Genomic DNA, 15,000 nt, shown 5'->3' on the forward strand with positions numbered 1-15,000 from the left:
CTCAACCTCATCTGCTCACACACACCACCACAAACAAGCTAACTATTACAAGGGGAACATGTTCTCTATTTTGCAAGCTACCAAAATGTTCTCCATCAAGTGTGTGTGTGATCAGTAGTTACCCCGAGTCTCTTTCTCAACAGGTACACCGTCCTGCGTCTTCTCTGTGGATCCCGTTATATGCTCAGAACTTCCGTCCTCTACAGCGTCTGACGCAGTCTTTTCAAAATCAGATGGGGCTTCATGTTCCTGGCCGATGGCAGCTGGCTGATTCTGGCCAATAAAATCTTGATTTTCTTGGTTCTGGCCAGCGGCACCTTGGGTTTCTTGCTCCTGGCCAATGGCAGTTCTGTTTTCTGGGTTCTGGCCAATGGCAGTTCTGTTTTCTGGGTTCTGGCCAATGGCAGGTTGGCTTGGCTGAGGGGAGGGGCCCAGTGCTGATGAATCGGTTTCATCTGAAGACTCCACTGTAGGATTAAGGCTTTCTGCAGAGACAATCGCAGTAGACAAATGACTGTAATGTAAATCAGTACATCTAGCCGGGACCATTGCTTAATAAATCAGTAGCTTACCGGTGAGTGTGTGGTCACAGATGCTGGCATTACCCAGGGCCTGGGTGACTGTCTGAAGCTCCGCCTCCTCTAGAACTTTCAGAACTTCCAAAACTGGAGCCTGCCCCCATGCTTTCCTAAGCCCCTCCCCTTCCCAGGGCTCCATGGGAATGACCTCACCAGCTGTCTGTTCTGCAACACAGAGACAGCATGACGGTCACACGGACATCGCGGCACACGGACATCGCGGCACACGGACATCGCGTCACACTACGAGGCGCACGGACAGATATCTACCGCCACAGCGGGGTTTGTTCCTCCGTTTAAGCGTCGTTGCTACACGGCTGCTTTAGGGCTCAGTGTTGTCATGACACATCGCCACACTCCATGGACGCACAACAACAAAATCAAATTAAGCTGCTATATACAAGCAGTAAACCCAGTTAGGAGTCTTTGAACTTGAAGTTATCAGTTGAACTTCCCCCTCTAGCACACATGCTGTTCTTGCAAGAAGCTCCATGCAGATTTGGGAGCGATATTCACTAAGCATCTCATAGCAGGGATGCTAAAGAAGAAACCAGGAAGGCCAACCAACATTAGTGAGGTGCAGTATCTCGCTGAGCGGGTGGGGGCACAGGGCGTGCTGTCATGGTAATACAGGTAGGACCACACCTGCTGTGGTGAGACTGGTCTCCTCTAGAGTCTGCTGAGCCACGGACAGTGGAGTTTCTCCAGCTTGCCACCTCTTTCTGTCACCACCAGAGGGCGCAATCGCTTCTGGAGACTGAGTCTGAGACACTGGCAGGAGGCAAGACAAGGAAAGAGTGAAAAAGTGTGCTAGGAACAAACCTGGAGGGGGAGACAGGTAGGCAGACAGACAGGTCAGGAACAAGAAGGTTTCTAGCGTTTGTGTGGTTATTTGTTGTATGGTCAGCTGCTGGGACATTTCGGTCAGTACCTTCAGTGCTGCTACAGGTGTCCGCCAGAGTCTGCTGTGCTACCGACAGTATGGGCGGAGCTCTGGCCTCCCACCTGCGTCTATCGGCTCCAGAGGGCGGGCTCTCCTCCGTGACTGGCTGGCTGGTCTGAGGGGTGGGCGGCGGCTCCCCGTCACTCCGTTCCTCAGACGTCCGAGTCTTCAGGTTCTGGTTCAGCCTGCGTAGAATCTCCTTCCTCTCGCCCTGAACGCATCAGCAGAGAGAAGCCTGAGGTGGTGTCAGAACCAGAAGACGCCCACAGATCTCTGACATCTCCTGAACTTACACCAAAGCCGTTTGAACGGGAACGGACGTCACCACAGATGTAGCCAACATAACATTAAGTGGAACAAAACAACTAATACATTTATTATTATTATTCTATTAATATGTAGTTCATAATTTAGTCACTTTATTATTAAATGTGTGCTACAAAGGTTGGGGTCGATTTCATTTCCTACCTGAACAGCTGCCGTGTCAGGATTTAGGGTTGCTTCCTTTGTTGGGGAATTTTGCCCAGACGCAATCTGTGACAGAATCAAGCAATACCGTCACCGCCGGGCATATTCCAGCCCACAGGGATTAACGAGCTAAACGCAGCCTGTTCGATATTCACACTAACCGCGCCCACGTCTTTCAGCGCTGCCGTCATGGAGATGGCCGGAGTGGCGGGTCTAGAGGAGGGCGTGGCTTTCGTGACATCATCTTGCGGGGCAGGGCTGGGCTGAGGAGGCGGGGCAGGGGGAGGAGCAGTGGCAGGTGCAGCTCCGCCTGCAGGACCGACGGCGACCTTCACGCCTCGAGCCACAAGCTATTTCAAAAGACATCACAAGACACAAGCTCTACCTCACAGGTGTAGTGTCTTAGCGTAGAAGGCTATTAAAGAGCATTCTGGGATAGAGGGGAGGAGTCAAACACACATGGTCCTCCCAGGCCTTCTTCTCTCGCTCATACGCTTCACGCCTCTTCTTCTCCAGCTGTTCCTTCAGCACGGCTGCCCGGGCCTTGGACTGGGCCTGTCACACACACGTCCGCACACGGCTACGGTCAAAACTGCAGTCACAGCCTCTCTGGAGTCTGAAAAACCCGCCAAAATGACTCGCGCTGGAATGCTGGAGTGTCCATCTGACCTTCAGAGCTTCGATCTTTTTCCTCCGGAGTTCCTGCTCCTCGTGGGACTCCTGGTTATCTGGGCACTCGCCGTTTTGCTGGAAATCACACAGCAAGGGTGTTACAGCAAGAGCAGAGACGCTAAAGAGATACGACAAGTATCGGCTCTGTGATGACTGAGCTACGGAGAGCAGGGCGACTACAATTCATCTTCATTGGAGCATATTCAACACAAGCGTGTAAAGAGGTTGTTTGACATGCACGCGTGTGTGTGTGTGTACCTTTTCTCCTCTGAGACGAGCTTTTATCTGCTGACGCTCATTAAAGTTCTGCAGTCTGATCTGCCTGAGCCGAGCCAGGTACTCCTGCAAATCACAAATGTGTCAGATCAGCACAAACGCACCACATCTCGCCCACGTTCACTCACACAAAAATACACAGACAAGACGTCTCTCGCCAAACATTCAGCCAAACACCAAGTTCAGCATGGCCTCGATAATGTGCTCATTTAGAAAATGTCAATCTCAAAAGCATGCAGTCTTCAAAATGGGGGGGGGGGGGGGGCGCAAAGAAACAGTATTCATTACTGTTAAACAACATGTACATATACAACAATGTGGCAAAAAGGGCTTTCAAAACATAATGTGTTAAAAATTTACAGGACATTTGGAAAATAAATAAATAAATACAGGGTGAACAAATAGTGAACATCACGAGGGGACTCAAAACGGCAATGCGATGAACAGGAAGCGGAGGGGCGGGGCTTCCTCAGGCCATGCTGCCAATCCCTCCAGCTCTGCACCACTGAGGGCGGAGGATCGGAATCACACCAACAAAATAACGTGAAGTTAACGAAGTTAATGATGTTGCTTTTCAGCGTGGGAACCAAAGCGTCGACGCCAACGTGCAAAGGGCAGGGGAGTGACCATACGGGGGCGCTGGTGAGCAGTTATGGTGCAACACAAAAAAAAGGGCAGGGGGGATGGATATCCAGGAGTGAGGATGATGAAGATGAACAAAACGGGCTGAGGAGGAGTGCTCGCCAAGATCCGTCCTCCTACCTCCTCCTCTTTGTTGACCCTGGGCCTCCTGCATCGCGAGGAGTTTGTCCGACTCACAAAGATGGCCGCCAGGTTTTGCCGGGCGCCCTGTTAGCCGTTCGATCGAACAGCGCAGCATTACAGAAGTCACAGAATCCGGCACAATCAGACATGGAGGGCGTCGCCGTCACTGAGACAGAGTCCTTACCAGCTGTCCTTCGGCGCGGACTTTATTCAGCAGAGCTTCTCGCTTCCGCTGCAGGAATTCCTCCACCTGTTTGGACCGCTCCACCACCAGCTGCGCCCGCAACCTGTCGCCACGGGCAACGGAGTTACGACGGTTTCGCCGAAAAAACGGCGTCGACACGATGACACGGATGGTAACTAGTGGGAGGAGACGCGAAACGACGGGTCCACACCTGTGGGCGTAGTCATTTTTGGACGCCGTCTCGTTTTGAAGACTTGTCCTCCGTGTCCCCTTCTTGACAGAGTCCTGATGCGGGAGACCGTTCAGGACTCTAGGGTGTCCCGTCGCCATGCATTGAAAAACAAACGTCAATAATTCAACGAGAGACATACTGAAAGTGCAAACGCATCATAATGTCTGAGAAGTCAAACTCGTGCCTAATGTATTCTGCCCCGGTGAACTCTTCATCTCACTCGTCTTACCTCGCTGGACAACCGTCCCCCGAGGCTCTGGTTCCTTCGTGAGGAGCAGGGGTTGGTCCTGGCAGAGGAGGCGGGATGTGGGCTGGGGCGGCAAGAGGGGCGGGACCTTGGGCAGGGGGGGGAGGGGCTCCAATGCCTCCACCTCCATAAAACTGTCATGCCAGAGGTTTATGAAACACAGGAGTAAGTAGATGGCAGCTTGACTGGTGCCAATAAGCCCCCAGACACTTTAAGGTACACATTTTCTTCACTCTTGCTTCACTGAACAAGTTACTCCAGATGATGAAGAGGAGGAAGAGTTCTGTACCTTCCTCTCTGGGCTGCTACCCCCACTGGAGCTCAGAACATGCCTCCAACCCTGCTCCCGTGCACGATTGATCCGATTAAGCTGGGGTGCAAAGATTAAAGTTCACATTTATCACCACATAATATTACTCAGCTGTGTCTCAGTACAGTAATAAGCATTGTTCCACACTTAAATGTGAAATTCACCTTTTCCCTCTCAAATCTTTTCATCTGAGCAGCTTTCAGGACGAACATCTGCTAATACAACAACAACAAAAAATAAATAAATACTGATGCCGTTTCTTTAAACTAAAACCAAAAACGAAGTGTGAGAGGAAGTTGTAGATGACAGACGTGTCAAAGCGTCCCGCCCCAGATGCACCCTGGGAAGGAAGGCCCACCTGCTCTCTCTGTTTCCTCTCCCTCTCCATCTCCAGACGTTTCTTCCTCACACCCTCCTGGCACAACAGTTTCAAGAGGAACAATCACCCAATTAGGAAGGACTTTACTGCTGCATTGACATGGTCACACAACAAAGCATTTACTTTGTGAAATTTTACTGCAAAAAAACCAAACACTGATGACTAAAGCTGTTTTTTTGCCAATTTACAGCCATCCTGCTTAGATAAAGCCAAGACAGGTAATACATCAGCTTAAGTACTGTTTAAATCTGTTCAGCATGCAAGACCAAACACCTCCAACATGTCGAAGCACAGGTGAAGCACGTGTGGGGGTTAGAGCTGCTAGGACGTAGGAGGAGATCGGGGATGCCCTCTGATTGGCCAGAACGCACATGGAGGGAAGCAGGAGGACACCACAAAACAGGAAGGAAGAGACAATGGTGCATCCCCATTGGACAGATCATTATATAACAGCAACAGAGGATCAAAAGGGATCTGAGGAGAGGAACCAGATGCCGCAGGCAGTGCGCTAAAGCTAAGAGTGAAGGACATCAGGTAACGTCTTGTAGTGGGGTTCTTGTAGTCAAGGGAAAAGGGGCCCCGGTTGCTACCATCCCTACAAACTCATCCTCAATCCTCCTGCTGCAGTAACAGGTCAAATGGCCTAAAGCCAAAGAAGCACTCTGAATATGATCTTTCTTCATTCTCTTCAAGCGACTATACACATGACGTTTCCCAAGTTCCTTGAAGTACAGAGGTAATGGTAAGGCTCCTTTAGCTGGGTTTGAGGTTTCCACAGAAGCTGTAGCACTCTTGTGGACTGTATTTCTTCAACCGATTAAAGTGGCTTGAATTTACATGAGCACAGACACCTGTCTAGAGCTTGGGACAACATTCCACGCACTGGTGGACACGTCGTTCCGACAGTCTGCCTAGTCACCCACGTACAGGGGATCTGGTCGGGGACAGGGCAGGCTGGAAGGGGGTTAAAGGGTAGAAGGGAGAGGAGGTTGGGTGTGTTAGTACGGGGGGCTGCCAGGAGGGGGCGCTCTCTGGTGTACCTCGTGCTTCCTCCTCTCCTCCTCCACCCGACTCACTCTCCTCTGAACTGCTGCTGGAGGGGGAGCCTGAACACACGACAGCAGGGGGCGATGAGATGCGCCACACACACAGGCAGATTCATGGTCAACAGGGAATGGGTATGAAAAGGGAGGAGTCACGTGATGCTGGAGAAAACTTTACAGGCCAACGTCATTGGCTATAATAAACACGCACTCCCGAACGGCCAGACTGTGTCCGGTCTGTGTCCGCCAGCACCTGCTTGAATTTGATTCCAGGTTTCTTCTCCACGGGTTTCTTGGCCGCGTCAGCCGCCTTCCTGCCGATGTCGGCGGGCCTCTTCACCACCGTTAAAGGCACTCCGTATTTGGCAGATGGTTTGGTGATCTTCTGGGCTGCGCTGACGGGGGCGGGGCAAGGGGCGGGGCGTTTTGCTGGAGAGAGAGAGGACAGAAGGGCACCGATTGGACGGTGGCAGAGGCCGACTCACTCCTCGCAAAAAGATCTGCCCTCGGCGAAGTATGCCATGGAGAAGTGTGCTAACCTGGTACAACCTGAGCCTCAAGCAGTTTGGGCTGAATGAGCAGACGAGACGGGCTGAACTCCTGAGCGATGAGCTGAAAACACATCACACAGCAACATTTGTCAAGTGGCCAGGATCTAGGGCACTACACAGAAAACCATACGGGACACCTGGGACCTGCGCACGTCTAGGGCACTCCAGGCCTGTACACTAAAACTAGTGTGTTAATAACAGCTGCTGAAGGAATCGTACCCTAAACACAGGATTATCAAACCTGCCAAAATGCAATGGGCACCGTGAGACTACACTTTACTACTGATGATGAATTCTTTTCAGATTACACACGACGTTAAGCGGAGTCTGGGAAACTGGTGCCGAGAGATTCATCTGATCCATTCTGCGTTCCTGTGTGTGTGCACAGATCTAACCTGTGGAGAGAGGAATCTGTGGATTCTGCGTGTGAGGAAGGGCTTGTCCAGTATGGCGGAGACAGATGGTCTCTCCCGAGGGTTGCGTCTGAACAGCTGACCCAGCAGAGCGCGCAGGTCCTGGGTGTAGTGCAGGGACACGGGCGGGTACGAGCCCCGGATGATCTTCAGAACCAGGTTCTTCATGTTCCCCGCCTCAAACTGAGAGATGAGGGGTAAACGCCGGGCGATGGCATCAAAGCGTGGAGGAGAGAGACCAGAACCCATCAATGTGCAATCACAGACATTGGCTGGAAAAACAGCAATCATGCAAGTCGGGGATTAAGTGATCCCATAACGGTGTCAAACATCGGAAGCACAGGATCACAGAAAACAGCTCAGCCATCCGGCAGATCAAAGCGGGTGCGTTCCCTCACAACTCTGCAGTCTCATCGGTCTTGCCGTTTCATTTCTGGGCACTCTACATCAGGACGTTTAATCAGCCCCGAGACATGAGCTGACAGCTCCCACTGTCATGCAGGGGGTTAGAAGTGATTCTGCCAGTGTTACTACATGAGTCAACAGTATTGAAGGGAATCCTCCAGTGTCATTATACGAATCAACAGTATTGAAAGAGGGGACTGATGTTCTCTTTGGACAATCAATAATTATCCAGGTTGTCAAGATAATGTATACAAGGGGACCAGAATAGGGAAAAGTGACCAAAAGGGAGACAACAAAGAAGATTTAATTTACTGTATTTGGAAGTCCCCCAACTCCTCCACACACACACACACTCACACACACACACACTCACACACACTCACACACACTCACACACACAGCCAACCTGCAGTCTGTGTGGTACTTACGGCATGCTTAAGTGTGCACATTTCATACAGGACACACCCCAACGCCCAAATATCACTAGCAGACAAAAGAAAGACAGAAGAGAGGAAGGGGAAAGAGATGGACAGAGAGACAAAATTAAAATCCTGGGCACATTTAACACGCACACATATATATGCACAACCACACAGACCACGGTATGACAGCACAACGGTCTGTGGAGGTTTAGCAACACCAAAACATTTCTGACCTGTGACAACACTGACCAATGATCTGTGGCGTTTGCTTACGGAGTGGATGAGAGGAAAGCAGAACTACACTTAAAATCTACAGTCTGAGCTGGCGCGTCAGGCTACGTGGAGTCGAGGACTAGAGAGATCAGACGCGTCTGATAATCCTCTGAAGCTCCACGCCATCGATTTGCAGCCACCCCATGAGAGGGTCTGACTCAGGCGTCCCGTCAGTCTGAGCTGGCGCGTCAGGCTACGTGGAGTCGAGGACTAAAGAGATCAGACGCGTCTGATAATCCTCTGAAGCTCCACGCCATCAATTTGCAGCCACCCAATGAGAGGGTCTGACTCAGGCGTCCCGTCAGTCTGAGCTGGCGCGTCAGGCGACGTGGAGTCGAGGACTAGAGAGATCAGACGCGTCTGATAATCCTCTGAAGCTCCACGCCATCGATTTGCAGCCACCCCATGAGAGGGTCTGACTCAGGCGTCCCGTCAGTCTGAGCTGGCGCGTCAGGCTACGTGGAGTCGAGGACTAAAGAGATCAGACGCGTCTGATAATCCTCTGAAGCTCCACGCCATCGATTTGCAGCCACCCCATGAGAGGGTCTGACTCAGGCGTCCCGTCAGTCTGAGCTGGCGCGTCAGGCTACGTGGAGTCGAGGACTAAAGAGATCAGACGCGTCTGATAATCCTCTGAAGCTCCACGCCATCAATTTGCAGCCACCCAATGAGAGGGTCTGACTCAGGCGTCCCGTCAGTCTGAGCTGGCGCGTCAGGCGACGTGGAGTCGAGGACTAGAGAGATCAGACGCGTCTGATAATCCTCTGAAGCTCCACGCCATCGATTTGCAGCCACCCCATGAGAGGGTCTGACTCAGGCGTCCCGTCAGTCTGAGCTGGCGCGTCAGGCTACGTGGAGTCGAGGACTAAAGAGATCAGACGCATCTGATAATCCTCTGAAGCTCCACGCCATCAATTTGCAGCCACCCAATGAGAGGGTCTGACTCAGGCGTCCCGTCAGTCTGAGCTGGCGCGTCAGGCTACGTGGAGTCGAGGACTAAAGAGATCAGACGCGTCTGATAATCCTCTGAAGCTCCACGCCATTGATTTGCAGCCACCCCATGAGAGGGTCTGACTCAGGCGTCCCGTCAGTCTGAGCTGGCGCGTCAGGCGACGTGGAGTCGAGGACTAGAGAGATCAGATGCGTCTGATAATCCTCTGAAGCTCCACGCCATCGATTTGCAGCCACCCCATGAGAGGGTCTGACTCAGGCGTCCCGTCAGTCTGAGCTGGCGCGTCAGGCGACGTGTTGTCGAGGACTAGAGAGATCAGATGCGTCTGATAATCCTCTGAAGCTCCACGCCATCGATTTGCAGCCACCCCATGAGAGGGTCTGACTCAGGCGTCCCGTCAGTCTGAGCTGGCGCGTCAGGCTACGTGGAGTCGAGGACTAGAGAGATCAGACGCGTCTGATAATCCTCTGAAGCTCCACGCCATCGATTTGCAGCCACCCCATGAGAGGGTCTGACTCAGGCGTCCCGTCAGTCTGCTGACTCAGCAAGTCTCTGTGAGGACTCTGCTAGCTTTAAGAATGGACCACATACTGATGCACACCCAAGAAGGTGACATCCATCCATCCATCCATCCCACTCTCACACCCCTGGCATCACCTTTTGTTGTTGTATGGTTTATTTTCGCAGATCTCTGGGGAAAGGTAGTAGGGTGTGCCGATGCAGGTCCTGGCCAGCTCCACTGTGCTGCACCAAACACACCACATCAAACACGTCAACTACAGTCCATATGAACCATCCAATCACACGATGGAAACTGAAACAGGGTAAACAATACCGCAGCTTACCTGTTTAAAACCCGAGCAATCCCAAAGTCCCCAAGCTGTATCGTACCATCCTTGGTCAGGAAAATATTCTAGAACAGGAAGAGGAGATTGACGATTAACCTGTGCACAAAGAAATAGATGAAGTGTCTGGATACAGTACACCGCTCAACACACCTGTGACTTAATGTCTCTGTGCAGGATCTTGCGGTCGTGTACGTGTTTTAGAGCCAGACATATCTGCACGAACCAGTCAAGTATCTGGAGCAGACCAAGACGACAAGTAAATGAACGCATCTGAAATCGTTCACCACAACGTTGTTGCGAGCATAAATTACCCCAGGTGTTCATTTCTGCCAGTTATGCAGCATCAAATTAAATGTTTAATAGAAGTTCAATGCATAAATCATTACAGTTATGGTGTCTGGTATGACTGTGAAGCTCGTTGGAGGCATCTACTCACCTGGTCCTCGGGGAACAGAACTCCTTTCTGATTGTTGATCTTCTTAAACAGGTCACCTCCCTCACAATAATCCATGACTATATACAAGCAACCATTCTCTGCAGAGAGGCAAAAAAAGGGGCGGGGCCAAGACCATCTTCAATGAAAAATTAACATAATGGTCTCACAGCATAGTTCAAGCACCTCCTTGACATTTGTAGATAGATTCACGTGGTGCCTCAGGAGTGGGAGAGTGGCTGTCTCTCTCCTGCTCGCCCACCCCCTCCCCCAGAACCGCTCCAGACTCTGATGAAGAGCAGGAGGTAACTCGGGCCTGCAGATCCACCCCTACAACCGAATCCCATGGCTTGTAGCTTCCTCCATCGGCCAGGACTCATTTGACTATTGAGCAAAGTGCTATCCAGACGGTGAAAGCTTCAGGCAAGAGTCTTTTTTTTTTCTTTCCCCTCTCTACATTTTTCATGGAATGACATGCCGACACGAGTAATGATTTGCAAATGATATTACAGATGACGAGATTTCAGCAGAGGTTAAATTTAGCTTCTGACTGCTACCGTGTAATCAGGCACAGTACCTGAGTACATCCTCCTGAGCCTTTCAGCATTCAGGAGTATGTACCTAGGAGACATGTGATCCAGTCACATAGCATTTATGCAAATGTACACATGCTGCTATATTCATCGAAAAATCCTGTTCTGTCAAAACACCAACGCAAATTCCATGATCTGACAAAGTAATTAGAGACCCCAGACACACTGAAATATGAACTGATCACCCAAGCAGTTAGATGTATTGTAAATCTACGTTCAAAGCCTGAATTTAACTGGTGAGACAGAAGTCTAAGTCAAAGTCAGCTGGGATAAATCAATTAAACTGCCTTGTAGTCGACATTATGTCTGTTTTAAGACTATCACAAATCCGAGTGTGGAACAGTGTCCCTGAACAGGAAGTAGAGGACGTTACCTTCAAAAGACTCCTTGTACTGCACAATGTTGGGGTGGCTCATGTTAGCCAGGACTGCCACTTCTTTGCGTGACTCCTGTCTCTCTTTATTAGACATCTGCAGTGTGTGAGAGACAAACCACACAGTGAACGCCTTGTGCAGGCAACTTGGCTGCAAACCAGCATAAACTAACAGACACTGCAAAACTACCCAGCATACAAAATACATACATGTGTCGATTACTCATTTGATCTAAAATGACCATCTCAGTATCTCCAAAGTTCTGCAGGGAGGGTCAAACGCTTACCCTCGAGATGCCGATCTCCTTGATGACATACTGCCGGCTGTCTTCCCTGGACCGGACCAAGATGGCTTTTCCGAAAGAGCCCTCTCCAATCTTCCTCACCTTCTCAAATTTATCCATGTCTGACTCGATCCCTCATGCTGCGGCTGCCAAAAGATTGCTCCCAAAATCAATATTCAGTGGTGAACAGAGTCAAAAGGTCACATGGAAAAGAAAGGCCACACGTCTGATTGTTTTACTTGTGAGTATTTCGTCATTTCTGTGTCGGTCATTAACCATAGGGTTGTAATGTCTGATGGATGGACTGGTGCAGGATTCTGTCTGTGAACATTCAAAACGTCCTTTAACATGATTTCTAATTGGGTTTATTATTTATTAAGAGCTCCAGAGAAGAGACCTGCAGAGAAGCACAGGCTGTTGTTAAAAATAGACGCCCAGCAGAACCCGTACGCATGCTGGGTCAGCTCATTACATTATCCAGCTGGTTTGGCCACAGCCCGAAGCTGCCAGACATTTCCGACACCAATGTGAACATGGATGTGCCAAAAATCTACGTGTCTGGAAGGACTAGAACTCTTACCCAGAAAGCTAGGGGAGGAGAAACAGTAGGGAGGGAGGGAGAGAGGGTGGGAATAAGAGAGATAGAGACCGGGTATGAGCCTTACCCAAGTACCAACCGGGCAGGCCCATGAAAGTAGTAATTCTACTCCAATAAATGGTCATAAAGCGTGTTTAAATTAAATAATCTGGCGACCACATAGCACAAGGCTGTGTGAGGGGAATAGGAGCGCACAGTGGTGGCGCATGTGTGTGTTCAACACATGGACAGACACATTTAACTAACACAGATGAGATAAATGTGAGGGAGGGGCGCCTCTTAGCCGACTAGCAACAGCCCACTATGCTAGTTTAGATAAACACCACAGCACAGCAGCATCGTACTGGACAGACGGGGAGAAGGTCTCACACCGACAGCCTCGCCAGGCCTGTGGAATAACGAGCGCCATTCCTAACAACGTCCCTCCGTTAGCCGCTGAACTAGCCTGCCATGCTAACCGTAACCATGCTAACCGTTACCATGTTAACGGCACTGTAACTTGGCAACAGAGCACACACGGAACCCGTTAACTAGCTAGCGTTAGCTAGCCTGTCACATTAAAATGGCTGCTTATCACAATTTCTGTTCAAGTGTGTTCACGTCAAACAATAAACGCACGGTCCACACAACTGCTCTGGTTAAGTATAAATCAGTAAAATAAGAAGATAATTAAACATTTGGCCAGTTTCCTAACTCACCTCCCTGGCGCGGACGAGCTGAGGCGGCATCAACTCGCGAGCCTGAAATTGTAACCTCCTTCCCATAGACAGGGTTGCCAGGTCCTACAAAAATATCCAGCCCAAAGTCAGTGTAAAACCCGCCTTCAGAAGCTTAAACTAGCCCAAACTGTCACAGATTTTAAACCAAATGGCAAAACTATGACTTAGTATTTTGTTTATGAGGGATTTATTAGTATTGCAATTTATATTAGTCATTAATAATATTTTAACATTAGTGTTTTATTAGTTATTTATATCAGTTTTATATCCCAGTCAAGAACATTTAATAGTAACATAATTAGCAAAAAGAAAGGAACTTTTGCTTAATAATTTCTTGCTTGCTGTTTTCTCTTCACATTCTCTTTCTCTCTTTCTCTCTCTCTCTCTCTCTCTCTCACACACACACACACACACACACACACACACACACACACACACACACACACACACACACACTGTCCTCCCTTATGTCGTTATGTTCTCCTGGTTCTTAGTGTTGACTTGTACACGTTTGACTTGAAACTCCCGCGATAATTTAGTAGCCCAACTAAATAGTAGCCCCAAAAAACGCACCACGCCACCCCAGAATTTTCACCAGCATCTGGATTTTCAAACAAGCCCAATTTGGCGTAAAAACCGCGAACCTGGCAACTCTGTCCATGCGAGACCGGGGCTGTGGTGTCGTCACAAAATGCAAATATTTCATTGGTCGAGCGCTAGAGACGTGTGCTGTGATTGGTTCGTCGGCTTGTCTATTTAACACTAAGCCCATTAATGTTCAGCCGTCGATGTTTAGATGGAAATCTCTCCCTAGCAACCGTCGCCGGCTGGTACGCGGAGGTTGTGAGATGCTGCGGTTTTGAATGATTGATCGATACTAATACATTGCACGGTTTATCGTATTAATTGTTTTATGCAGGCTTTTGTGTCGCTGCTTAAAAGGGGGTCACTTAACAGAAATAGGACACTTCAAAGTGTTTGAACCTGTTTTGAATACTAAATATGATGCGATAGTAAAAAGCAAACAAGAAAACAAAAAAGTGATTCAAGTTTTCTTTGTAAATAATATCAAAAGAACAGGGTACAGGATAAAGTGCGATTTTATCAAGGGTGACACGCTAGAAAGACTGTGAGAAAACTGAAAAAAGCAAACCAAACTATGTATTATACTACTAATCAATTATACAAACATGCAGTTATGAAGGCGAGAGACCCATACATTCACTTACCACTGTTTCCAGCAATCAATTCACCTGTACCCCACTTGGTTCAGTTTCCCTACCTCAAAGGTCATTTTTATATCACTAGGAGTTTTACATGCCTCCCTGTGAGAGGAGAGGAGGACCCAACCTCTGTGGAAGTAGTTTAATTCTGACTGAAGAGAAAGGAGTCACTACTTTTGCTGCCTGCACAGTGTTGACAACTCTGAACTCTCAGATAATCTTACTCTTATCTGAGGATACAGAATTATTCAACCAATCTCAGATGTGTATCCTGTTCACATGTTTATGTTGCCAGTCCCATTAAACAGGGGGGAGGTTAGCTTTTTCCTAACATGAATAATATTTTTCTTTTTCTGTTTACTAAGTAAACATAGTATTAATTTTACATTCATATATATATATATATATATATATATATATATATATATATATATATATATATATATATATATATATATTAGGGGTGGGCATAGATTAATTTTTTTTAATCTAGATTAAACTCACTGAAATCTTGAAATTAATCTAGATTAATCTAGATTAATCTATATTTAAATGGCTCATATGCGTGCTACCCAAGTAATGACTAAAAGTCAGTTTTTGAGATAGGGTTTCTTAATACAGAGGGTGCATTAGACCAGGGGCTTATCTCCTGTTTCCAAAATGCATCAATGACTGCTTGAGAAAGCTGTTCTACTTTGATACTTGAAGAAAAAAAAACATGCTCAATAAAATGTAGGCTACTCGTGTTCAACGGTTTATTCAGTTAAACATGAATTTGTAAGCCTATACTGTACATTAAAAGGGGTTGATAACATG

The 15,000-nt window shown here is 48.6% G+C and overlaps 1 protein-coding gene across 7 annotated transcripts in view; it reads right to left on the minus strand.

Annotated features, from left to right (window-relative positions):
* The window catches only part of nek1 (NIMA-related kinase 1), a 20,013-nt gene extending 6,989 nt beyond the window's left edge, over window positions 1–13,024 (minus strand). Inside the window, exons 1-29 of one of the 7 annotated variants that reach the window (XM_077016344.1) lie at window positions 12,941–13,024; window positions 11,648–11,790; window positions 11,361–11,457; window positions 10,398–10,495; window positions 10,112–10,195; window positions 9,959–10,026; window positions 9,771–9,857; window positions 7,895–7,949; window positions 7,044–7,244; window positions 6,637–6,709; window positions 6,351–6,526; window positions 6,095–6,160; window positions 5,034–5,090; window positions 4,840–4,887; window positions 4,655–4,735; window positions 4,348–4,499; window positions 4,098–4,196; window positions 3,887–3,989; window positions 3,700–3,786; window positions 2,920–3,003; window positions 2,659–2,736; window positions 2,449–2,544; window positions 2,151–2,339; window positions 1,990–2,055; window positions 1,510–1,732; window positions 1,224–1,349; window positions 573–743; window positions 123–485; window positions 1–11 (exon numbers count right to left, since the gene is read on the minus strand). The exon at window positions 1–11 is cut by the window's left edge and continues 89 nt beyond it. In XM_077016344.1, coding sequence (XP_076872459.1) covers window positions 1–11; window positions 123–485; window positions 573–743; window positions 1,224–1,349; window positions 1,510–1,732; window positions 1,990–2,055; window positions 2,151–2,339; window positions 2,449–2,544; window positions 2,659–2,736; window positions 2,920–3,003; window positions 3,700–3,786; window positions 3,887–3,989; window positions 4,098–4,196; window positions 4,348–4,499; window positions 4,655–4,735; window positions 4,840–4,887; window positions 5,034–5,090; window positions 6,095–6,160; window positions 6,351–6,526; window positions 6,637–6,709; window positions 7,044–7,244; window positions 7,895–7,949; window positions 9,771–9,857; window positions 9,959–10,026; window positions 10,112–10,195; window positions 10,398–10,495; window positions 11,361–11,457; window positions 11,648–11,764 — 3,156 coding nt within the window. In that variant the 5' untranslated portion in view covers window positions 11,765–11,790; window positions 12,941–13,024. Of the gene's footprint in view, window positions 12–122; window positions 486–572; window positions 744–1,223; window positions 1,350–1,509; window positions 1,733–1,989; window positions 2,056–2,150; window positions 2,340–2,448; window positions 2,545–2,658; window positions 2,737–2,919; window positions 3,004–3,699; window positions 3,787–3,886; window positions 3,990–4,097; window positions 4,197–4,347; window positions 4,500–4,654; window positions 4,736–4,839; window positions 4,891–5,033; window positions 5,091–6,094; window positions 6,161–6,350; window positions 6,527–6,636; window positions 6,710–7,043; window positions 7,245–7,894; window positions 7,950–9,770; window positions 9,858–9,958; window positions 10,027–10,111; window positions 10,196–10,397; window positions 10,496–11,360; window positions 11,458–11,647; window positions 11,819–12,940 lie in introns of all 7 variants that reach the window. The other 6 variants (XM_077016342.1, XM_077016343.1, XM_077016346.1 and 3 more) reach the window with 6 other exon arrangements.
* Between the last annotated feature and the right edge of the window lie 1,976 nt (window positions 13,025–15,000).

The sequence above is a fragment of the Brachyhypopomus gauderio genome, chromosome 9 (genome assembly GCF_052324685.1).
Source record: "Brachyhypopomus gauderio isolate BG-103 chromosome 9, BGAUD_0.2, whole genome shotgun sequence".
Taxonomy (NCBI): Eukaryota; Metazoa; Chordata; class Actinopteri; order Gymnotiformes; family Hypopomidae; genus Brachyhypopomus; species Brachyhypopomus gauderio.